Here is a 25,317-nt window from a genome sequence, read left to right as displayed (position 1 = left end):
AACTGCTGGGGTGTCTGTGACCGTACCCATACCTGTGCCTGGCTGCACCAGCGACTACACTGAGATGGTAGGGAGCTGGGGAGGTTGTTGTTTCCTTACTCCCTGTTCCGTCATGGTGTTAACACCTGTGCGATCACAAGAGGTCAGCTCTAAGTTCAGGGCTTCACCATGAACGAGTCCTGAGATTTAATCACTCAAACCACATTCAGAGGGGGACTGGGATGCATTTTGCCACATTTCTTTCTACCTCTCGCTTGTGGCAACACACAGACTCAATTCACTAGGTGAAAACAACATAATTTGTTGTGTGAGAACAGACAAACTTTATGCTGTCCACTTGTGATCAGATTTCTCAAGACAGATTTTAATACCTGGTCTAATCTGTAGTATTTTTTTCAACTAAGCAACCAACTGCAGAGTAGACAATCTGCTTCCTGTTTACACTGGCATTCACATGACTAGTCTACGTGAGTGGTTGTGTGATATGCATTTGCTTGTGTGTTGGTTTGGAGAGAGATTATCTCTGATATAGAGCTAAATCTCTTGTCCTTAAAACAAAAACATATTAGTGAGATGAAGCCTTGATATTCAAGTTATAATACCAGAATTGCAGCAGTTACAAGTGACTTGTTGCACTTTTTTCTTTTCATTGAGGCAGAAGTCAGGAGTGTTGTTTTGTTTTCGCTGTTGCATTATATGGCTGATGTGAGATTTCTTCACACTGTAATTAAATTTTTTTTCATTTAACCTGACTTGACTTGACTGAAGAAAATCTGGGTCCACCTGACATATGTGTGTGTTTGTTTGTGTGTGTGTGTGTCTGGGTGCAGGTGTGTAAGAGGAAGTGCTCAGAGGTGCAGAGGTGCACCCCCTGTAAGCAGCCGCGCTGTGCCTTCGCTGCCCCTGACGGAGGGCTGGAGAATGGAGGAGTGGGGGGAGGCGGAGGAGAGACCTCCTCAAACTCTGAAACTGGCCACTGCCAACTTCCCCTCTGTCCACTTCCCTCCTCCTCCTCCTCCTCCTCCTCTGCCTCTTCCTCTGCCTCCTCCTCTTCCTCCTCACCTGCTGATGGCTGCTGTGGGTTAGGACTTCGTGCTGATTTGCCGCACAGTTCGGACACGTCCCCCGGCTCCCTTCATCATTATGACGACTGCCAGGGGAGAAGTTCTGACGCTGGAGACCATTTAAGTATCAACCACCTGCCTTCCTCCATCCTTCTAAAGGTTAGAGTTCATAAAGAGTCAACTTGCCTTTGTGTTTAAAGATTTCTCTTCCCAAAAAGATGATAAATATTAAGCCAAAGCTTTGCTGCGTACTAAGTTTTTTTTTTAATTGATCTTTTTTTACAAATGAGTCACAGCATCTAAATTGTTCTTGATTGGCTCGTCTTATGTGCATTCCTGTTTATCTTCCTTTGCATCCTCTCAGGTGCTCTCCCACTTGACGGTGAAGGAGCGCTGCCTGTGTGCCTCCCTGGTTTGTAAGTACTGGAGGGACCTCTGCTTGGATTTCCAGTTCTGGAAGCAAATCGACCTCAGTGGCCTACAACAAGTAAGCACACAGGGAATTGCATGTTTTATCTGGGACTCTATTGACTTTAGGAAGTTTACTAAGTTCATTAGAGTTGTCACTTTATACATTTTAGAAATTTAGTAGATATTTTTAGCTCTGGCCTAGACATGGTGAGCAGGAGAGGCTACAGTGTGTTACCTACAGAAAGAATAACTTCTGAGATAAAAGCTGACTACTTCTGTAGCTTTTCCTTAACCTTCATAGCAAGGAAAAGTTTATTTTAGGTTCCTCTGACCTTCATCTCCCCTTGTGTTATCCTGTTTCCCAGGTGAACGATGATCTGCTGGTGAAAATAGCTTCTCGGAGGCAGAATGTGACAGAGATTAACATCTCAGATTGCAGAGGGGTCCATGACCATGGGGTGTCCTCACTGGCCTCTCACTGTCCGGGCCTGCAGAAGTACACAGCATATCGCTGCAAGCAGCTGGGTGACATGTCCCTGTCAGCCCTGGCCACACACTGCCCTCTGCTGGTAAAGGTGCATGTGGGCAACCAGGACAAATTAACCGATGATGCACTAAAAAAGGTGAGCGTTATAAACCTGGATGGAGACTTTGCTTGTCTGTGATACACCTGTCTCATATAGTATTTTCTTTGCCAATTGAAAACTGAAGTAAAAATCCAATAAAACGCTGCAGGTGAAGTTTTCCTGTATTTTAATTTCACATACACTCACTGATATTCTCCTGTCTACCTCCAGCTGGGAGAGCACTGCAGCGAGCTGAAGGACATCCACTTGGGTCAGTGCTACAGTATCACAGATGAGGGCATGGTGGCCTTGGCTCAAGGATGTCAGAAACTGCAGAGACTCTACTTACAAGAGAACAAACAGGTTGGTCCAACACCTCTGGTCATGTATTCAGCGTTGTGCTTTTTTTCCCTGCTTTGCCTCAGGATCACTGCTCACCCCAAAGTGACAGTGTGTCTCTGTGTGGCAATTTGAAAAATCTTCAAGGGTGCCTTCATCTCGTATAGGCTCTCCATAGGAGCTCTTTGCAGCTTTAGACTACCATCACCCAGGGGCTATAAGAATATGGCAGAGTGGTGTGGCTCTGTCTCTTGCCTTTTTTAAAAGGCTAAGAATTCATGTACAATTTCAGCTCAATACCTCCTCAAGCTGTAAGCTTTGAATAAGTTGTTTTAGAGAACTGGTAAATCTACTCCTCTTCACTCACTCTGGCTTTGGCAGACATATGTATGCAGCTGCCATGAGTGCATCAAACTGCATCATAGTTCATGGTACACGTGCTATGTTGTAAACAGCGTGTACTAATTGCAATCCTTGAAGAGTATAAAGATAGACAGCTTCTTCACTCAATTAAAATCTCAGGGTTAGAAAATGTTTACACGTTATTTTTTTCCCTTTGTGAATAAAACTTTTAGAGAATATTCATTGAAACAACTGTAACTCGTTAATGTCTGCATGGAAATATGTGGCTCATATTAACACCATGTTTATACACATGTTTGCAGATTAATTCCCTCAATGAGTTTAATGGCTAATCTCATTATCACAGCTTGTTTTTATTTTATACATCCTCATGGTCATGACCTTAGAAAGCTGAGCTGCCTTTTTCAATTTTTTTCCCTCCCACCAAACTTCTGGCAGGTACAAACGAAAATGACCCAAAACCACAACTAGATGTCACTGTTTTCCACTTTCTGACAACCGTCTCCCAGCTGCTTGCTTTTTGTAAACCACAGCTTGTTGATGCTAATGCTGAGTTGTGCATTTTTCCACCAACTCCCGAACCACATATCCTCTTCAACTGTATTGGTCACTTAGGGGTGGATCCTGATACAGAGCGAGAGCACAAGTTTGGCTCATCTGTCTGTGACCCCCTGTTATTTAGATCTTCCTTTTCTCACTTTTCTCTTTTCCGCTCCTCATATTTCTTTGCAGTCCGTGAGTAATCATGACCTTGATAAATTAGTCCACTTAAGGTTATAACGATAGCCAAGTTTGTTAAAACCCTATTTATCAACTAAATAGTGTATGAAATGAGCATTTATCACGAGGTGAGAGATTAATATTGCCGCTGATAACATTTTAGCACAGCAGTATCAATTTCAGTCATTTTCCCGAGGTGAGATCACAGCAGTTATTTTAGCTCGCTGTCATTAGTGTGGAGAGAAACTGCCCGAGCTTATATGGGAGTTGTTATGTCTAGGAGCTGTAGTTGCTTGGCCTAAAATTGTCATTAAGTTTGCCAGAAAGTGAGTCATGCCTGCAACACTTAAATGCTGTTTCTCAGAGCGCATTTTTTCCTCTCTCTCTCTCTCTCACGGCTTGCAAAACTCTCTCTTTCAGCTTCTCAGGAAAATAATTTAGTTGCTTTGAACTAAAGTGGTTATAATTTGCAAATCACTTTGGCTGAACATGTTGGCACTGAGGGTTCAAAAATGTGACTAAACACATAATGTTGTTTTTCACCTCCGCTGAAGAGGTCATGATATCACCCCTGTCCTTTTTCTCTGTTGGTTGGTTTGTATGTTTATTTGTTTGTAATCAAGATTACCCCAAAACTACTGGATGGATTATCATCCATGGTGTGGATCTGGTTCAGGGGGTGTTTTTTTCACAATGGTTTTTCAGAATTATTCACGGTTTTCCCTGGAAGTAAATCATATAGATCTGGTTGGAAAAGAGATTCTAAGTGTACTGATGAGTATGTGCATTTGTTTCATCGTGGTTGAATTCAAGGGCACTGTTGGACCTTGGTTACTGGTACATGTCCTTCCAGTTTCTGTTTAGATTTTCTACTCATTTACTGTGAGGATCTATCTCCACTGTTATTTCATTACATTAACGTGAAATCCTCTCCTCTCCTCTCCTTCGGTAAGGGGGATCCTGTCTTTGTCTTGCCTAATCAATCACAGATGAGGATGAGCCTTTCACTCACTCTGATCTGCCCCTCTCTTTCTTCTCCTCCTCTGAAATTGAATAATTGAATCGCCGCAAGATGTTTCTGTGTGGTCTTTCACTTTTTCTTTGCCATGTGCACACCCACATACATGTTTTCTGTTTTTCCTTGCCCTCTTCTTGTCGTGGTTGTGGTTTCAGTTCCATGCTGGAGGGATATTTTTCTCTTTGTTAAGTTCATATCCTGCTCTGTAGATGGTTAAACAGCCTTTTTGGAGGGAAGGGAGATCACTTCCTCTAAATAAGCTTGTGCTGCCTTGAGGACATTTTTCAACATTACTAGCACTAATAATATTAGTCGTAAGTCTGCTAATGTTGCTTTGTCACAGTATCCCATAAGCCACAAAATCATGGTTGTTAGTTCACAGGGGAAAGGTCTGGGAAGGTTTTGGAGCCGTAAAGAGCTGTGGAGATTTGTATGGTGTTCAGCAGTGATACAAAATGGGGAAATTCATATTACATTAATTTTCCTTCAATTGTAGAAGAAGGCGATTCAGGACAACAAATAAATGATTGTCAAAATTATAATCCAGAACCGCTAACACGTGTTTCATTGGCTGTTGCCCCAGCTACATGAGTCTAGGTACGCTATGAGTTAGCTAAATTATATGAATATTAACATAACTAAGTCTGATACCTAAAATGGCAGGAACTATCTTTGAGAAAAATATACTTAATGTTTACTTTGACTTTTTTTTACCGTCCATGCTCCATCCACTAACATGGACAAGGTCAGGATCATGACCTATACTGCAGCCAGGCACAAGGTGGCGATCAAGATGTTTTTGTTATATTCATTCTATGAACCAGTTTATTTTAACAAATGATACGTAAACGTTGCTGATACTTTTCCGAAAAATGTTCCCAGCTCTGACTAGCATCGTGAAGTTTTGTTTACAGGCGACAAATGGAAGTTTTCCCTTTCATTGCCTGTTAGCCTGGAGCTAAATCAGCCCAGGGCTATAGTTAACCCTGGGCTAAGAGTGTGTTGATGGGAGAGGCCGGTGACTGTTGTCTCTGGATCCCACTACTTTTGACATCTACCCTGCATTCTTTATTGGCGTTCATTCACTATTTATAACACCGTTGGTTATATTACACCAGTTGCCTTTCAAGTCTTGTTTTCATCTTCTGAAGTGTTTTTTTCCCTCATTCTCCCCCTTCATTCATATTCTGTTCTGTTGCACTACCTCGAAGAATGAAGGCTCTGAGAATAGCAAATTCCCCTTTTCCTCACCTCACTCCTATTTGCCGTAGGGTGCGGACGACGCACTCCTGAAAGTATAACTCGGAGTTCTGTCAGTTTCACAGACCAACTGCTGGACGAAGTATAAGCTCTTGTCACCCGTCTTTCCCTCTTAGTAACTTTCCTTTCTGTTAAACACACATCGCGGTCTGCAAACATTTTTGCGAGTGAAGCACTTTTCCTCTCTCTTATAAAAAAAACTTTATCTAGTCTCCTGTCTTGTTAAAATCAATGAGTGTGCACTTAATTTCCTGTAGGGTGATGGAAAGATCCTTCCTCTGGCTCATCTCAAAGACATTATGTCTGCCGGCAGACTCTCTTACACACACACACACACGTACACACACACACACACACACACATACTCACTAACACACGCCGAGGCTCTGATTATTTACAGTTTTAATTAGTCCAAAATGTGGAAATGTAAGTGGAACTGGAGAGATGACCTAACATAGATTAGCATGTGCCCTCAATTTAGGTGTAATTACCACTCTGCATGTAAAATCAGAGCTCCTCTCCCAAGCTTTCACAAGTTCTCCAGCTCTCTTTCACCGAGGCGTCTGGAACGGAGGGGACGTGACTGTGGCACGAAACCCTGAGAAAGAGGAACTGTCAAAGAGAATGGTGTCTCTTGGCCGCTGGTCAGTGGCGGACGTCTCATCTTCCAATCTGATTGGTCTGTCTAGCTCACGCCCGGTCCAATCAGACGTAATCACAGATTAAATTGTATATTGACATGAGCAGATTTAATTTGCCGGATTAGAGGGAGAGCAAAGGCAAAGGAAGTGATAATGAGAGATGTCAAGTTATTATGGGATAGACCTTTTGACATGACTGATACACACACGCACGCATACACACACACCTACCTAGTTAAAACGCAGACACTGTAGCGACACACACACATGGGAGCAACTGAGCTGAATAGCTGCCAGCTGCACTGGAATCTCCTCTGGAAACTTTGTTCACATACTTGACTGTAATTAGAGATAAACAGAACCACACTGACCAGCCACACAAACATACAACTACACACACACACGCACACACAATACAACAGTGCATTGTCCATCGTCTTGTCACAATCTACCCCAATCCCCCCTGGTCTTTAGAAACATTTTTCAGGATGTTGAATGTCAGTTGTTGCACGATTTATTCAGTATAACTGCTAATGGCAGTGGATTATGTTTGTCAGAGTGAGGGGAAAATCTCTGCTCCACAATTTCCATAATTTCCACCACACTTTCATATTATCAGGACATTTCTTCAGTTGTTTCTCTCTCTCTGTTTATTGTCTTTCGCTCTCTGTGTCTGACTCTGTGGATGTGAGAAGTTGACTTATGTAGATAAGGAAGATGTGGAATACTGTATAGAGCTCTCAGGATATTTTCTGTTTATTTGTCTGCTAATTTTATGTCATGCTAAATCATATAATCCTTTTCCTCTCTCCTGCTTTTCTATGTTTTAAATCATTATATATCCTTCATAATATTTAAATCTATTATTTTCCCGCTTGTCCCAGCTCTTTGTGCTTCCCTGTATTTCCCTGGTTTTATTGTCGTTTTCCTCATCTTTCATTTTTTTCTCCTTCTAGTTATGTTTAAAATAACATTTGACACGACAGTCAAGATCTGGTTAAGAGCTGAGAAAATTATTTGATTAATCATTTACTCACTCGACCACTAGTAGTGCTGCAGAGCAAAGTTTTTATGATTGGGTTCCTGATTTGTTGCACAGTGAGGTGTGATTTCAATCCATCAACAAAGTCTACTAAGTTATTAAACATGGCTGTAAGCGATGCAGAATTTGTCATATTTCAAAAATTGGCTGTGTTATGAGGAAGGAAATACACAAAATACAGGGGGTAGAGGCTGCTTTTTGTGCAAAGTAAAAATATAATAAGAACTTATCTTTGTTCAAAAGACAATTCCACCAGGAATGTCTTGAGCAAAACCCCAAAAATAATTCACTCCACCTTCTTATTTGCAATGCATATTATTTATTTTTCTAAGATTAGAAAAAGATACATATTTTGTTGAGCTTAACCGTCTGTTCTTGAATTTGATAACAACAGTCAATAAAACAACTGTTGATGTGACTCACATTCTGGTTTTGGAGCTTTTGAAATGTATCACACACACTTCAACTGAGCAACACTTCAACCTCTGATGAAGACCAGGTGATATGGATGAAAGCTCCAGATCGAGCTGAGGTTGTTCAGTCAACTTAATACCTTTGGTATTTGGAGAATTGTCCAGACAAAACAAGGTCTTTGAAAGTTATCCTGGACTTTGAGAAATTTACATCAGCACTTTAACAGTTGAATGGAATTTTTATGGGATTTTTTAATCATTTGTTTGATTTTCATCAAACAAGGATCATCAGATTATTAAAAACAATCCCCAGTTGTGTTTGTCTCATTAGAATCGGGCCATTAGTGAATTTAGTGGAGTGATAAACTTTGTTTTTGCATCAACTCTTTCAAACTTTCGCTCTCACCTTTACCTCTGGTTACATTCTCAGTGTGTAGTCAAAGCTAGCGGCACATTCTTCTCTCCGATATCCTCCTCTTCAGTGCTCTTTTGAAGAGTCTCCGCATCGATCCCTGTCCCCAAAATGCTTCTGCGTGTGTGTGTCAGGGCTCGTTGCTGATCGGCCTTTGCCTGAAGAGTAATCAGATGCATTAATGAGCTCTGACTTTCCCTTGGACAGCCGGCTGCACTCAGACACAGAAATCGTCAATAAGTTCCCTCCGCCGTCTGCCCCAGAACAAAGCCAGTTTTAAAGGGGAAGAGAAGGAAAGTTTCCGAAGCCACATTTCACCTTGCTACGAGCTTTTCCATTCAACGTCAGTTTACCCTGAGAAAAAATAGATTCAGCATGTGGCATTTCTTCCTCGGACTCCATCAATAACACAAGTGAAACTGCTTTTTTGAAAAAGAAGACAAAGGCCTTGCCGTCTTCGATTCCTTGAGTGGCTCATGGAGATGCTGAGAGTGAATAACACTTGAGAAATGGGACAGCCAGCACCACTGGGCCTGTGTTGCTTTACAGTGACACAATGCCAAAAACGACAAGGGTTAAGCCATAGTCAAATATCGGATAAAAATGGAGATCGTAGAAGTTGTGTTGGGGATTTCTGCTGGAAATACCTCCATTTCTCTTGGCTGAGTTGAAAATAGAAGTACTGGTGGTAGTGGTGTTTTTTTTACCGCCAGAAGAAAGATTCAAAACTTTATTGCCATGAACAAAGAGAAAACATTGAATCGCTGCAGAATCAAATTCTTAGTTTGTAAAGTTAAACATAATGTGAGTTTTGGACTTTGGAAAGTTATTAGTAGGAATTTTCCTATTAATAGTATCAGTTGATGCAGTAGTATATAATGTTTAGAGAAGTCCTTATGTGATGGTGATGGAACTCTGATATTCTTCTGTGCATACTCTCTAAATTCTTTCAGAGTTTGATGTATCTTTTATTAAAAGCATTCACAACTGGTTCAATTAAGTTAGGATAATTAGAGACTCTGAATTAACCATGGGTGCACGTCAAAGTGAATTGATGTATGTCGGGCCAGTGATGCGCTGGTGACCAGTCCAGGGTGTATGGGATTGGCTCCCACCTCCACACGACCCTTAAAGCATAAGCTGTACAGATAATGGTTGTTCATGTGCCTTTTGATTATTATTGCCCCTTTAGTATTCGATGCATGGGTAGTATAGCTTTCAGTATGTCTGTCCATTGGTTGCAGAACTTTGACAGGAGGATGTGTCATCTTCTTACTTTATGACTCTTGTTTTAAAATGAAAAGAACCAAATGCAATGTATTCTAATTTCAGCTCTAACATTACTGACTAAACAAGTTGCTGTCCAAGTCCTAAAAAGTCACTTTATCAGTTATCACAAACACATCCCTGATGATTACTTTCAGCGAGTGAAATCAAGAATTATTTAAATTGTGTGGAAGTAAACAAACCGAGGGAAATGTTAGTTTAATTCCAGAATGCTGAATAAGAAATGGTCAATTACATTTTTGACGGTTGCACTTTACATTATTGCATTTGTGTCCTTGTGGTGTTAGACATTATCGCCAAACATTATTTATTTTCCTTTTTTTGTCCCTCAAGGTTTTTTCAATCACATCAAAAATGTTTTCACAGGTATAAATACACAAATAATACAATCTAAAATACTAAATATTGTTTTTATCCATCTGAATGGAAATTTTTTTTGGGTTGTTACTAATTGCCTCTTGAGGGTTTAATATTGTAACGTATTGAAATAGAATGGACAGTACAGTTCCAGTGCTCTTACTTGCTGTTCATGGTTTTCACCTGCAGAGGGTGTCGTAGGATTGACTAAAAGCAAACAAGCAGCCAAATGCAGCTGAGCGTGTCTCTACTTGGACATAAAAGATCCCATGGTGTTTGTAAAAACCTATGTATAATAATATATATTTGAGTGACACAGTGTTTAGTTTCCTCTGTCGTGGTTTATGTACCTGCGACAGGTTGTACAGAGGCACATTCACAGGAAGTCATTTGGACCAGAATTATCTATTCTAACAAGTTGACATTAAGGCTTTAATATTTCCTTGGACAAATATAGTTGTGCAAAATTGCTGCCTGCTGTTTGTACCTCAGGTCCTTTCAATGACGTGTAGTTTATGTTTGAATTTGAATACTTTTGAAACGAAAATAAGCATCTCTCAGCTGTAGCCAGAAACTGTGAATGGCCTTTCGCAGAGTTGATACTACAAAAGCCATAATCTCTCAGCAGCTGTACATGTAGCAGCACATGACGTTATCAAGCATTCGCCCACAGCTAGCAGACGACCAGGAAAAGCACTGAAGAATGTTAATGTTAATGTGACTTCCTTTTCTTTTTCTGTCTCTGTTCTTCGCTTTTACTGCCCGAGCACACGGAGGGACGACAGCCTGACATGGGGATAAAGCCGAGATGAAACCCTACGTTTTTCTTTTCTTGCTTGAAACCTTTTCTTCTTACCGGGCGGAGAGTGTGAAGGTTTTGCAAAATTTATCCCGCCTTCCGGCTCTTAACACACTGCTTTTAGATTATTTTTTTTTAAAGCTGAAAGTTTGTGGGAAAATGGAATAAATAAATACTTTATACTTTTAAAGTTTAAATGAAGCAGGAGAATATGAGGGAACAAAGCGGAATGATAAGTCAATGAATCCATTAGTCGATCAACAGACTACTATTACAATCAGTTATTAATTTCAATCAAACAATGTGAATCTTTCCCTTGTCCGGCTCCTCAATATGATATTTTGGGTATTTTTTGGTGAATATTTTACAGACAGAACTAGAGTTGCAACAAAGTAACTGATTGGTTGATTGAAATTAATCATCAACTGCTTCAATTTGCAGCTTTTCCTAATCTTATACTCTATATTTTGTCACTGTTCTTAAATGTGTCACTAACCGATATATTAATCGAGAAAAGAATTTGTGTATTAATCGACATTGACAAGACTTTAGCTGCAGCAGCAGATGCACTGAATAATAAACCAACTATTAAAATGATCAATGATTTAATCGAATATGAAAGTGATGTGTCAGTTCCTCTGTTTTCCTTCAGTTGAGCCATTTATGACCAAACGTGAATTATTAAACCCCTTAAAGTTCAATTACAGCTTCTCTGAATTTGACATTTTTGCTCGTAAATCGCCTCTGGTTGCCAGCAGCGACCTGAAAAGGTTTGGCAACAAAATACAGCCAGAAACTTTTCCACAGTTCGCTTTTGCCAAAAAAGAAGAAGAAAGAATTGGCGCAGATTTCAATTCTCCGAGGGCCAGTGGCGGGCTCTGACCTGGCCTGTGCTTAAATTGCTTAAGAGGCCTTGTGTTTATCCACCTCCAGACAGCAGTGGCTTCTGACACCCAGCCAGGGACGTCAGTATGATTCATGGCCCTTTCCGACACCTCGCTCACGCCTATACTCTTCTTAATCTCTTTGCGCTCTCCTTCTCCTTCTCTCTCTCTCCCTCTCCCTCTCTCTGATGAGTTTTCCTTTTGTTTGAGAAGGGCAGAGATGATGTCATCATTTAAAGCCAGGATGGAGGCTTCGTCTCTCGCCCAGCAGACCGCTCTGTACGTATCATGATGAATGGCCTTCCTCTGGGATTCACTTCTCTCCCGCTCTGTGGAGAGAAGACGCAAGTGTAAAACAGAGGAGGATTGAGAGAGAGAGTCTACCTGTCTTCTACCTGTCATCTTTTCACACCCATGGTCCCACTACTCATCCCATCACTCTCCTCCTCTCTCAAACCAGCCATATCCTCCCTCTCTTTTCCTCTCCCCTCCCTCTGTCACCCTCTCCTCCCGCTGCCTCTGTCTCTAATTTGACTTCATTAGTGATGACTGAGGTGTGCGTCTACATGAATGTCTATGTGTTGTGCGTCTATTTGTGTGTGTGACCCATCCCCTCCTCAACAGTGTCACCCCTCTGCCAGACACCACCCTTCTGCCTCCCATCCTGTAATGCATCGGGGGCCAGTGATGGCAGCAGCGGCTCAATACTCGGGGTAATGAATGTGTTTAATAAGCACAGTGGGTCGATGGGCTTAATGAAGGTGTGACAGAGGATGGGGCTGGATAATGCAGCTGGAACGAGACTCTAACGAGACTCTGGGGTTAATGAGGTCAAGCCGGAATCGGGATTCCCTCACCTGCACAGTTCCTGTCTGTCTCTCGCTCGGTTTTAGGCGCTGCTCCACCTCTCACATGCAGCCTCTTGTTTTTCTTCTACCTTTTTTTTTGCATTTACTGCCTGCATTGGACAGGAAAGTAGAGGAGTGACGTTCAGTTAAGGCTCTGGGAACTGGGCGCTTGCTGCTCGTGCTATTTTCCCTAACCATTCGGCCATCAGGTCGACCGGCCTCTGCCTTTTCTCTCTTCTTGCTCAGTACTGAACATGTTTGTCCCTCTGCTGGTTTGTCTTTGAGATGTTTTTATTCCTCCGCATCTCTTGCTCTCCCCGTCTCTACATTGTTTCCCTCTGTCTTCTCATTGAATTTTTAATTATATCTTTCCGCCCACCGCTCTTGTTTGGCCGCCTGTTGGCCTCGCTGCAGCGGGTCCATCTTTTCAAGGACGACCTGGCTTAGGAATGCGTCCTGAAAAATGCACTGAAGTAGTGCTTGCCCTTTTTTCCCCCTTCCTGGAAGTGGGTTTCTAAGAGGCTTGCTGGGCTATTTCTGGAGGCTGGTAGCCTTCATTGTAGCAGGTCCTGACGTCAGAAAACCTTTCTGTTCCGAAGAATGGCAGCTGCACTTCACGCCGCTCAACTTTTCTTTCTTCTTTTTTTTATATTTTGAGAGGGAGAGAGAAAAGTGGACTGATATTTATGAGTAATGCGTAATTTGGTGCAGGTGCAAATAAAAATCAAGATCTAGTGAATGTAAAAGTGAATTCATACAGAGACTGCAGAACCTGATTGCAGATCTACTTCTGAAACTGTTGTAAACAGTGCTGGCATCTTTTGAATGTCTCCAAATAAAAGCGCAAACCTTATAATAACTTGAATGTAAAATTAAGAATTTAATCACACACTTGTCTACACAGCATCACCTGCTTGGATTGACATCCAAAAAGAGTAGTATTGTCGGCTGCCTGTTGAAGCAGTATCTGATCCGTTCTATTCGACAGTTCCTTTGTTGCTACACCTTCTTTCTATAATCTGATGAAAAGGCCTGAACAAAATTCAGAGTGTTGTTTCTTCATCACTTTTTCTAGTTCACCAAAAGGGGATTTCTTTTTCCTAACATATTCCACTTTCTGCTTACTTTCACCTTCGCTTATATTTTCTTTTACCTCATGTTTTCCCTACTTGTCTCTTCAGGGTTGACGAGTTCTCACGGTAAAAGCTTATGTGATGTGTTTCAGAACATTTCAAGCAATCGTATCTGTATTGTGAGAATTTCTGATGCACACAGTTCCACCCCACAGCTGTAACAACATTCTCCCACTTATCCAGAGTGTTAACATAATTGAAGTCAATACTTTTAAATTCTGCTGCAGGCCCCCCCCCCACCCCCCCCACTCTCAGTTGCCATCAGTCCAACACCCACTCCTGTCTTTGAAAAGCAGCCATTAGTCTCCCGCTTCCTCTCAATCCAGCACCAGTATGTCACCAGTGGAAAAAAGTGTGACTTCCTGAACCTCACATTTCTTCGCCTTGCGTTGCCAGAGTGCAACACCGTTATGAGATATAGCTTCGAGACAAGCAATCGATTAATGGTGCACTTAGCCGGGCTAATTAACAGCTATGTAGAAGTGGAGAAAGCATCAGGCAGCATCAAGGAGGTTGTTTCCCCATAGCCAAGACCCCAGATAACCTTCGAGGCATAGATCACTTTACAGCATGGTTTACATCACAGGGTCGGCGGGCCCAGCAGCTTCATAGACACCTTGCACATTGCTCCTGGTCAACTTTATCACTACGAAGGATAGCGCAGGTCGTAAAGGTGAACACAAGTTCGATTGACATGGCTGCTGTTGCAATGAAAACACATTTAGTCTTTTCAGGACAAGCTTTAAGCCGTTTTCAGACATGAACTCTGGAGGATTGTACGCACAGTGAATATCAGAACGTGTGGGGCTCCTCTCTTTGGATTCGTTTGAGTTGTATGTCAGTTGTGTGTTAGAAACGTCATCAACATGACAACTCGCTCAAAGTGAATCCTTCGGAGGTTCTCCTGCTGTTTTCTTACATGGGCTCACTCAGACGTTTTTACTAGGGGGCCGGCATACAGCCCCTCTGGAGAATGTCCGGATATTATCTGGAGTTTATTAAATGTGTGGAAGCAGTTTTAGAAGCTGGCTTTGAGTAGCCTGATAACACATTTTATGAAGATTGTTTTTCAGGCCTAGTTTATAACAAATTAGTTGTTACTTTCCCTTTGTTTTTGTCGCCTTTCCTCCTGTCATTCAACCTCTTTCTCTTCTTTTGAAGGCGAAAACAACATGAGCAGCAGCCTTCATTGTCACCTGCCACTCCAAGTCTCATTCTCCCCCTAAATCTTCCTCTCCCCTTGCTCCACTCCTCATTTCCTGTCTGATCCACCTCTGCTGTAGAATTGGGCTCAGCTAAATTAGCTCTCAATTAAAAGCGAATTTGGTGAAAATGAGAGTGCACCAGAGGGTACAGATAAAAGGGAAGGCAGAGCTGAAAGGGCCGCCGGGCTGCCTGACTCGCTGTCTGTCTGTCTGTCTGTCTGTCTGTCTGTCTGTCTGTCTGTCTGTCTGTCTGTCTGTCTGTCTGGTGGTTCGGTACTTGGCTGCATTGTGTATTTTGGGGCATGCAAAGTAAATTATGTGTGTGTGTGTGTGTGTGTGTGTGGAGAGTGAAAACAGCTGATTTGCATTTAGATAAATCCCCGTGGATGTGTGGTTGTCATTGAGATGCAGGGGTCTGTATCCAGTGGCCCCCTGCTAGTGCACCTACTCCCTGCAGGGCTGGATGTGTGTGTTAATGTGTGCGTGAGAGAGAGAGAGAGCTGTTAGCATGCAGCACTACCTGGAGCATTTGCCCCACTTTGCTAGCAAGCGGTGAAAGGAAGAGAAATATGAGCCATTACTGGGAAACATGGTGTTCACATGCAATGTTTCTGTAATAAATGTATGACTGACCTTTCAATACCTGCACCGGACTAAAATTATGACCAATGAGAAGTGACTGCACACAACCGGCCAACACCGCACCCCCATTAACTGTTGATACGGTGTGTTAGAAAGTAAAGAACTTCTGAGGGTGTCGCTGTTCAGTTTTCACATCTGTCCTTCATCACGTACAATTAAAAAAGACACTCATGTTCTCAAAAACTGGGCAATGGGTGGGAGGCAGTGTCCAGAGGCCGACAGCTTTCATTAGTTCATTCTGATCATTGAGCGTTTTCCCTGCTGCTATAGCCCGGCTTCAAATTGTCACCAGTAATTTATTTAGTGTATTCTCTGGTGGGAGTTCATGTTTAATGTATTTCCAGCCCTTAAACTTGTTTGCTGACGCCTGATTCTACACGTAGAGGCTTCTGGTTTTCACTCATCACGGTGAACAACTCACCTAAATTAAAGATGAATCAAACCCTGAGTCAAACCTTTTGGGGAATGGCCCAGATGATTGAGTTGGTTTTACGTTTGCAGGAGAACATTGTGCACAGAGCCCGATATGTTGGATATATTGGCCGATATACTTAACCCGTCACAGATAAAACTATAATTTTAGAATATACCTGATATTTAGAAAAGATGATGCAGAAAAAAATGTACATTTAAGCTGAAACATATTTATATTTCCTATTTATATGTATGGTTAATCTGTCAAATATCAAGCATCAGTAACATTTCATGCTCAATAGGGTTTGATAATGACATCTTAAAAATCTATATAAATTATATCACCATCAGAAATTCTTTACCTAACTCTTTTCGGCACTTCTCCCCCAAAACTCCATGTCATTCGGCCTCAAATTGTATTGGATCAAATCTGTGCAGACCACTGATCGGTGTTTGAGTAGACGCCATTTTGGCAAAAAATCATGTCATCAAGCACGGGAACACTTGCCGATGCCGTGTTTGTGCCAGGTGGTGCGGTTTGGTGCTTCAGGCCTGTCGGTGGATTGGCAGGGGGGGGGGGGGGGGCAGGCGGCTTGCTGTTGACTGACAGTCGGGGATGAGTGTGGGCAGATGGCCTGTGGTGGCAGTAAATATGAAGCCTGTGTGACAGGTGAAGGTCAGTGTGGGAGGTAGAGGAGCAGCTGAGCTCTCTGTGTGTTTGTGTGCTTGTAAAGCACTGAGCACATGACCGTGAGTCTTGGTTTTGGGGTCTGTGTGTTTGTGTGTGACCTTTTTCCTTTCACATTATTAAAGCTGGTGGCCTCAGACCACCTTTTATCTAAAGCCAATACATCATACCTTTGCTCCAGCCTTGCTCTGGTACACCTGAACCAATTTAGAGCCTCAGTCTGTGATCGGTCTACAGCCCCAGTTCTGCCCAAACCCTCACAGTGTACAAATAACAGCAGTGATAGGTTGCAATATTATTTAAATTATTATTAATTCTCAAACGTTCTCAGAAGATATGTCCCAGTGCTGCATCTGTCAATCAGTCCTCAGACATGGAGGAGACAGAGTTTATAACCTGTACTGAGGACATGATTATCAACTTTATAATTTGCAGAAAATGTTGCAAATGCTCCCTCATATTCCATGAGCCACTTTTTATCCCAGCAACTACACAGGTTTTACAACCTTGCAGAGCTCCTGTCGTTTTTATACTCTTGGCTTATCTGAACTGTATTGATAGAAATGGTAATCTTGAGATCATAACCCGCTCTCTGACTGCGTCTGTGCACAGAGGCAAATGGTATTTAGGAAATACTTTGCTCTGCCTCCTCTTCTACTGTACCTCCCTCCATTGATCTCGGTCTCTTCCTCTGTAAATCCCTCTCTCTTTCTTGTGTAATCCATTGTGATGTTCCCATGTCTGCTGGAGTCGTGCCAGAGAAGCATGGGATTACTGCAGGCGACACACACACACACACACACCCACACACACGCACATACACACACATACACAGACACATATACACACATATACACACATATATATATATATATATATATATATATATATATATATATATATACACTTTCAAATTTCTCCGTCCTGTGTGTGGGGCGCCACAGGAATGTGCAGAGGGGCGTCCCTGTTGACTGTAAAGGGAAGATCTGGACTCAAGGGAACCTTCTGCGTGGCACTGGGTCAGGGGAACCATCCTTCCTCTCTCTGCAGAGTTAAGGGAAGATTGTTTAAAAGAATCCTGGCCTTCTTAGTCACTTTCTCACACTCCTGTTTCAAAGCCTGACTGTGCAGAAGAAACAAATTGTTGAATGATGTGAACCAGTTTGGATAGATACAAAAGGAAAGAGCTTGGGGAATATTAAAAGCAGAGGAGTGGATATCAGTTAGACGCGTGCTCCTCAGTGGGTTTTGTAAAGTGCCTCAAAATGGTATTTAAGAGGTTTTGGTAGGCAATTTGAGGACAGTTTGAATATTATGTGTTTTTTTTTACAGTATCTGCTATTATTCATTGCCATTGACCAAAAGATTTGTGGCTTGATCCCTGGCTCTTCCATTCTGCTAGCATTGTGCGAATGGTGTGTTATAGAAAAATCGCATAGAAGGGCTGTATGAATGCGTCTTGTAACTTGTACTGTAAAGTGCTCTGAGTGGTCGATAAGACTAAGAAAGCTCTGTATTAATACAGTCCATTTACCCTGGGCTGAATTCGTGGAGCATATTTTTCAACGCCTAATCAATCATACCCAGTCTCCACCTCACAGAGCAGACACATGATCTCTCCCCATTTTCAAAAAGCAGTTGTGGTGTGGTGGAGTTCATTGTGACTTGGTTCGTTTTCTGCTCTACTGGCCTGGTTTGGCAGCAGTAGGCAGCCACAGGCCTCCTCTGATCCACGTGTAGTTTGGATTCCTTTCCCCTGATAGGAGATCTTCAGGGTCTCTTTACGTGAAGAGGTTCAGGTTATCCTCTCTCGATGATGCTGGGGCACATCAGATCCTTAATGCTACTTTCTGAATGGTATAGAAACTGCAAACTTTCATTTTAATGGATGACTCAAGCTGTTTATGATTCTAGAGTTTACATTGTAAGGGTGAAACATTTAAACTGACACCACAGTTGCCGCATCCAGTTTTGTTTTTCAGGCGCTTCCAACTTATTAATCACCGAGTTGAAAATATTGAGCTTTTAGTTATTTCTGTACACATAATTATAAAAAACAATGTTAATGCAAATGCCGTTTACAGGCTGGAAAATTAGAATATTTCTGACTTAGTAATCAGTCAGTTTTAGCATGAAAATGGCATCGGGCTACACTTTTTCATTACACTTTAATTGGTGTGCAAAATAACAGCAGGAGCAAAAAACCTGCAGGACTGGTGACTTTTTCTCTGCTGGATGCAGTGAACTAAATAAAGGTTTATTTTAAAGAGCTACTGACAGAAGTAGTTATCAAAAAGTACAGAAGTTTAAAAGTGGAAAGTTGTATACTTTTAGAAATACGAGAAAAACTTCAAAAAGTTTTCTCTCTTTTCCTCGGTCGTGTTATTATCCAGATCACAAGCAGCTGCCATCTTGCCTTGCTCACAAACTTAAGATCTGATCACACTTGAACGAAGTCATTTTTCTATCTAGAGTAACTCACCTAGCTTAATACGGCGCCTCTTCACTGTGTGATTAAAATTCAGTGGGCTAACATTAGTCTATGAATGTAAATGAAAGGTACCCAGTGGAGATTTCAGCGTAAACAAACCTGATTTATTCTGTTCTCGGTACACTAGTCGTGCTCTTGATTGGAGACTGGAGAAGAAACCGATCCGTGGCTTTACACTGTGATTGATGTTGATATGTACACTAATCATGGTTTGTATATTATTATGCTATAGTATTATATAGCGTGTGGAGGCTCCGTTTCTACTCTGTCAGCTGACAGTATACGAGGGGACAGGGGTGAGGGAGGTCTGCTGACCAGGAGAATTAGAGAGTTCTTCATTGCTGTATGGGATTCAGCAAGCTCAGGTAGTGCCAGTCATGGTGTGTGTGTGTGTGTGTGTGTGTGTGTGTGCGTGTGTGTGTGTACAGTATCATCCTGCCTCTCTATTTTACCCCCCCCCCCCTCCTCTCTCCTCTCTATCTTTCTCCCAGTAATAAAGCAGAGTATTTATTTCCCTCTCTCCGGCGCTCAGGTCTCTTAAAGGGAGCCGGGGACCAGGCTGATATTAGACAGTATGTGTGTGTTTGTGCGTACGACTCGACTCGTGTGTGCGCGAGCGATGCCGTTCTCTCGCTCTCGCGCTGCGCTGTCTGCTTGTCTCATCACCCATCCCAAATGTACAGTTGCGTCTTCTTGCGTACTAACACACCGAGATTGAAAGTTGCTGATTCCGAGCCGCGGGGACTCGTAGAGGAGAGGCCTCTGGCGGGGGCTGATTGAGCTGTGCTGAGCTGAGGTAGAAAAGTTACGGTAGCATGCTATTACCTGCCCGCGCTGATTGAGTTTATTAGCATAGCAGACACGCTGTGGCAAAACTCGGTGTAGCCAAGCAAATAATTTTATGACTGCAGTCCACGGGGGAGTTCAAGGCTAAAGGGTTTGTCTCATTCATGTCAACTAGACTTCAATTTGGGCTCTGGTTGGGTGCTTGTGTGCCAGTTTAAAAAGACATCAAAATATTGTGTATGTTTTTTCACGTGTTTTTATGTACAATGCAAGTCTCCTTTAATATACTTGGGATTCAATCATTCTAACTTACGGTAGCCAAATTATTAACCCCCGGCACTCAGCCGACGGTGCTGTTGGACGGCTTCACAGACGTTACATGTATCCTCTGTGTTCCTTGTGTATGTGCAACAAGCTGCGGTCTGCAGTTCTTTTTTTTCCATGCGCAGGCAGCAGAGCAGGGATCGGCTCAGAGCGTCGTGCCGGTGAATTAGCTCTTCACGGCTATGGGACTGAACCTGACAGTTGGCACAGTGAAGATGATTTATGACTGGCCAGGAGAGTCAGAGATGGATGAGGAGAAATAACTTTGATCAAAGTTTTCCTCTAACAACAGAAGAAAGCTCCCTCTCGATATCTGGCTGGGTCTTCACTTTATTTTCCAGAGGGAAGCAGCACAGTCTGTCGGCTCATAATGTTGCTCGTGTACTTTACACAGAGTGCAAACAGTCGACATGCAGATACAGAAGTGCACATCACTGTGTACATGTGATTTAGATCTTTTTTTATCACAGTTCTCTTTATGGGAATATGTTTCATACACAGTATCATCATGTTTTCATTTGACAGCAACATGCTGACTGGATTATACGAAATATAACAGGATTGCATCATCTCCCTCTGCTTTTTGTTAAAGAGGCACAAGTGCATTGTAGAACATTGCAATATTAATTCAGTTCTCGACTATAACCATTGGAGCCTTTACATATAGATATAGTGTCCTCATCATATATTTGTTTTGTTTTTTTTAACTGGTTATGAATTATATGATGTGCAATTAACTGCGTTAAAAGTGTGAATACAAAATGTATTGACATTAGCCATGTTCTCCTGGATGGGTTTTCTTGTGTAAGTCATGTTCAATGTTTTACTGGTGACAATATGGATGGGTTAGCACTCATCATCAAAAATGGCAACTAAAATCTGCAATAAAGTGGCATCATTAAACCTGGGGATTTAAGGTGCTGACCGTGAACTACATTCTCACAGATTTTAGTCAGGCTGAGAATATTTGTTTCATGTCCTTCCTCATTTTGTCAGTCCTCTAATTTCCAGTTGTCTCTCTACACTTAGCTCTGTAATATAGGCATAAAATAGCCCAAAATAGCTGGAATAAAACAGGTGGCTTACAAGGCAACTCCCTTACAAACAGGAGAAAAGCAGCTTAGTAATTGGACGCATGCACAGACACACAGATACGTTGGCTTGTGCTGTGGTCTCGTTCAAGGCTTAGATGTTCTGTGGCCAGGACTCCCATGGCTTTCCAGCTCAGTGTGTGTCCGTCCCTGCTCATCTGCTGCCTTTCTGCAGGTCACACCCTAATCCTCTGAAGGGGTTTGGGGCTAGTTGCCCCCAGGATGTGGTTTACCGCGCTTGTCTCACAGGGACCAATCAAGACGGACTATCTGCTACAGGGCTCATGTGTCGCGACTGTTAAAAAAATGAAAAGAAGAAAAAATCCAACATGATTGCAGGGAAAAACATAAAAAATGTACTCAAACAGTTTTTGGAACAGGTCATTGTTTCTAATCCTATTTTGGCAAATACTCTTTTATATCAAAAACATGTTTGTCTGACGAGCTGTTTGTTTGCCGGTTTGTCTGTGTCATGACGTTCACCCGGCGTTTGTTCACCTTATTTCTATAAAGAGAAATAGAGGATTCATTTTATTTAATTGATCTGATTCATTAATTTTCACCCCAAATGCAACTCTCTCTTCCTGAGGGTGAGGTATACTACCTCAATAAGAACTGAGTGAAATGCAACCATAGTTTTGACAGATGTTGTTTATACTCTGATCAGATATTTCCTTACTTAAATTACAGTTTATCCAATTGTTATGCTTAGTTATGGCAGGCTGTTTTTTGTCTAAATAACATTAAACATGTGTTCTGATCTGGTTTTTATACGGATTTTCAATAGCCTTTTTTAAACAAGCCAACTTTTTTTCTTTCTTCTTCTTCTTCTTCTTCTTCTTCTTCTTCTTCTTCTTCTTCTTCTTCTTCTTCTTCTTCTTCTTCTTCTTCTTCTTCTTCTTCTTCTTCTTCTTCTTCTTCTTCTTCTTCTTCTTCTTCAGCTTTAGCTTCTTGAGCTTCAAAATCTGGAAAAAAGACACTCTGAACTTAAGGTGACAAATTGTCTCGCTGTTCTCCCTCCCAGGACACTTGTTTGTATCTGTCTCTCTGTCTCTCTCTCGCTCTCTCTCTCTGCCACCTCTTGTCTTTCTTCAGGGCTCCCTCGCTCTTCTTCCAGCTCAGACACACCACTAAGCCTGTGAGTGTGTCTGAGTTATGTGTTTGATTCTCTGCTTTCTGTGTTTCCTGAGCTCAGCCAGCTCCCCACCCCTAAAAACACCCCAACCTCCACTGGGTCCCTCTCTCATCTCCCATCTTCCCATCTTCCCACTGCCATAAGACCCTGGCTGACCTAGCACGTAGGCACATACTCGCCCGACTCCCACCCATCTCCCCCAAATCCCCTCTATTCCCCCTCCTCTTGGAGTCTCCTCTCTCAGCAAGGACTTGAATCCTCCGTCCTGCCACCTCTGTTGTCTGGACCTGAAGCACAAGCATGTCCCTTTGTTCTGACTGATAAAAGGAAGAAAGCAGGGTGACGGAGGAGGATTAATTTAAGCGCAGGCCAGACGACACGTCGGCTGGTTGTGTTCGTGTCTTTCCCTTCCCTCCTGTGGTTTCCCTTGCTTTCGTCCTATTATCTCTGGTGAGAGCAGAGGATATTGGGTCGAGATGCATGGTGAACTCTCAGGGCCATGACACTCCTTTAATCCGCTCTCTGTTCTGTCTTTTGCCCTTTCTGTCTTCCTGCTGTCTCCATCCCTCTCTTCCCCCCTGTCTCCCCCCTTCCTGTCTTTCCTCCTTCTGGCCTTACATCCTCCATCTCCTCTTCCTTGCAGAGATGGCCTCCTGCCTTTCACTTTTGTGGCGAAGGAACTTCCAGCAAGGGGCAAGGAAGTAGTGTTACTCATATTTATGACGCAGATTGTATTGCTCATGTGGCCAGTAAATGTCTCTGCACTTGCATTAATATGGATCCCAGGCAGGTAGACACAATCCATGATGTACTGCTCTGCTTCCTGTCTTTTGTCTTCCCTTCTTCCATCTTTCTCTTCCTACTGATGGGCTCTAGACTCAAACAGGGTCATTTTTCGATCCACCTTGGCTTCTACGGCATTTGCGTCCCTCGCCCTCCCTCTGACCAGTTCATTGTCTCCAGGCCCGGGTCATGGTTACTGGTCCATGTCAGCTTTCTTAGTGGGCGTGTTTGATGGCCTTTCTGCTCTTGTGACAGCTCTCTGGGTCTGCGGAGACAAAGGCGAGAAATGGGAAGGGATTAGTCCTTTATTTATGGTTTTTCGCACGCTTGTAGGGAAATTTGCAAACATAAAGTTATGATCTAATATGCATGAAGGCATATTCTTTGTTAATTCCCCCTGCTGTTCTTGTGAACCTGGTGAACCTACGTGTGTTACTTGTGTATTCATGTATGTATGTCGGTCAGTATGGGCATGCAACGGGAGCGACCTTTGACCCTGACAGTGAACTTTGCCACCTTGGGCAATAGGAACAGATCTAAAATGTCTCTGATCAGACAGGACAGGAACTTTGGCCATAGGGTGCGTCTCCCTGCTTCCTTGGCCTCCTGCCCCCATCCATTGTCACCCGGCAGACCCCTGCTCCCCTTTTCATCCCAGCTCACACTCAGCATCCCACGCCTGCTGAACCAATAGGGAATAACTGTAGGAACGAGAGTGGGAGCAAGTTGGAAGAGGAGGCGGGGGCTCGTCTTGTCTGCTCTGTCACTTCATGCTGACACGGTGTGAGCTGGAGTGACGCTGAGCTCAACCATAGTGTCTGGGAGCAGTCTGGCCCATGAAGTCTGACCTCTGCGACCCGTTACCACACCAGTGGGATTGACAAGGGGCGTCTTTTGTTTGTGTTGTGTAAATGTGTGTGAGAGAAAGCAGCAAAGGAAGGTAAAAAAAAATGGGTCTGGGGTCTCTGAGGCGCGACTTGATCTCTTGAAAAGGTGCATATCAGCAAAGCTTTGCTGTTTAAACAATGAAAGCAAGAATTTTGATGAAATTGCATGAAAATTGCTGGCTCAGGATGTGGTGAATGGGTGTAGAGTTCATAGTTTTGCCTGTTGATGCTATTGGGAGCTCGGGCTAAGAGCAAACTACAGCCACCGGTGAAAATGTAAGAGAATCCTGACAAACAGGAGGTGCAGTATTAGATCAGAGTGGACTACTGTCTACTTCTGGAGTTCAAATAAATATGTACTCATTTGTAGAATCCTGTTACACATTATACACAATACTATGTTATTTGTGTAATGCTATTTTATTATGTTAAGATGTTCAGAGAGGAAGCAAACAGGTCTATTCAAAAATTTGAGAACATTCATTTTCAGGCCTGTAAAATTTTGGAAAACTAAAAATCACTGATCGTTTTTGTTGGATGGAAATCTCATTCACAAATACCTCTATAATAGAGTAGGCCTATGTGGTTGAGTCAACATCAAGTAAGACAAATCTTTATTGTTTCAAAAAATGTTGTTTACAAGCAGATCTGTTGTTACTTGTCAACACTAATTTGTGTTACTAACAGCAAATTCTGTATTCTCAGATGTCTACAGTGTCAATGAAAACAACTGTACTTTCTGCAAACCAAACTGAGACAAGGATGTCTCTTCAAGTTGCAGAATCGCAACAAATGCGTATCCTGTTGTCTGTGCTGTGTATATTTATTTTAGAAATGTACAGAAACTTGTGGAGAAAGTGGGTATTGACAAATATTTTTGGGTGATTACTGAAATGACAAACTTTTTTCCCACAACGTCTACAAGTTGGCTGCCCGTGATAAAGAAACACAAACTAAAAATACACTCCAGCAGTTTGTGACTAAAACGAGCTTAGAAGTGTTTACGCACCTTTGTAATCACTTAAAGTCTGAGTCAACACTCGGCAAGCGTAAATCAGCAAGTCGTAGCAGCTCTGATTGAAAACCTCATAATAAAAAAATTATAAATTGTAGGTAATACTAACGGCAAATACAAGGACAGCCAGGCTTTCAGCGGGTGCCAAGGGTGGACAACAATTCATGTGCTTCTACACTCGTATTTGCGTGCTTCAGTTATGCCGAAACCCCGCTGCGTTGGCCTCATTAGCGGTTTTCTTGGCAGAAACGAATATACGGTTTGAAAGTTTGGATATGGATTAAAATCGTTCGCACCGA

The 25,317-nt window shown here is 42.4% G+C and overlaps 1 protein-coding gene across 1 annotated transcript in view; it reads left to right on the top strand.

Moving 5' to 3' along the window:
• The window catches only part of fbxl17 (F-box and leucine-rich repeat protein 17), a 214,226-nt gene that overhangs the window by 1,991 nt on the left and 186,918 nt on the right, over nt 1-25,317 (top strand). Inside the window, exons 2-6 of the mRNA XM_061071280.1 lie at nt 1-67; nt 831-1,223; nt 1,429-1,551; nt 1,841-2,098; nt 2,273-2,404. The exon at nt 1-67 is cut by the window's left edge and continues 439 nt beyond it. Of these exons, the coding sequence (XP_060927263.1) occupies nt 1-67; nt 831-1,223; nt 1,429-1,551; nt 1,841-2,098; nt 2,273-2,404 (973 nt within the window). The remainder of the gene's footprint in view (nt 68-830; nt 1,224-1,428; nt 1,552-1,840; nt 2,099-2,272; nt 2,405-25,317) is intronic.

Source organism: Limanda limanda, chromosome 5 (genome assembly GCF_963576545.1).
Source record: "Limanda limanda chromosome 5, fLimLim1.1, whole genome shotgun sequence".
Taxonomy (NCBI): domain Eukaryota; kingdom Metazoa; phylum Chordata; class Actinopteri; order Pleuronectiformes; family Pleuronectidae; genus Limanda; species Limanda limanda.
The sequence above is the reverse complement of the archived record's forward strand: the minus strand, read 5'-3'. Positions and strand labels throughout refer to the sequence as shown.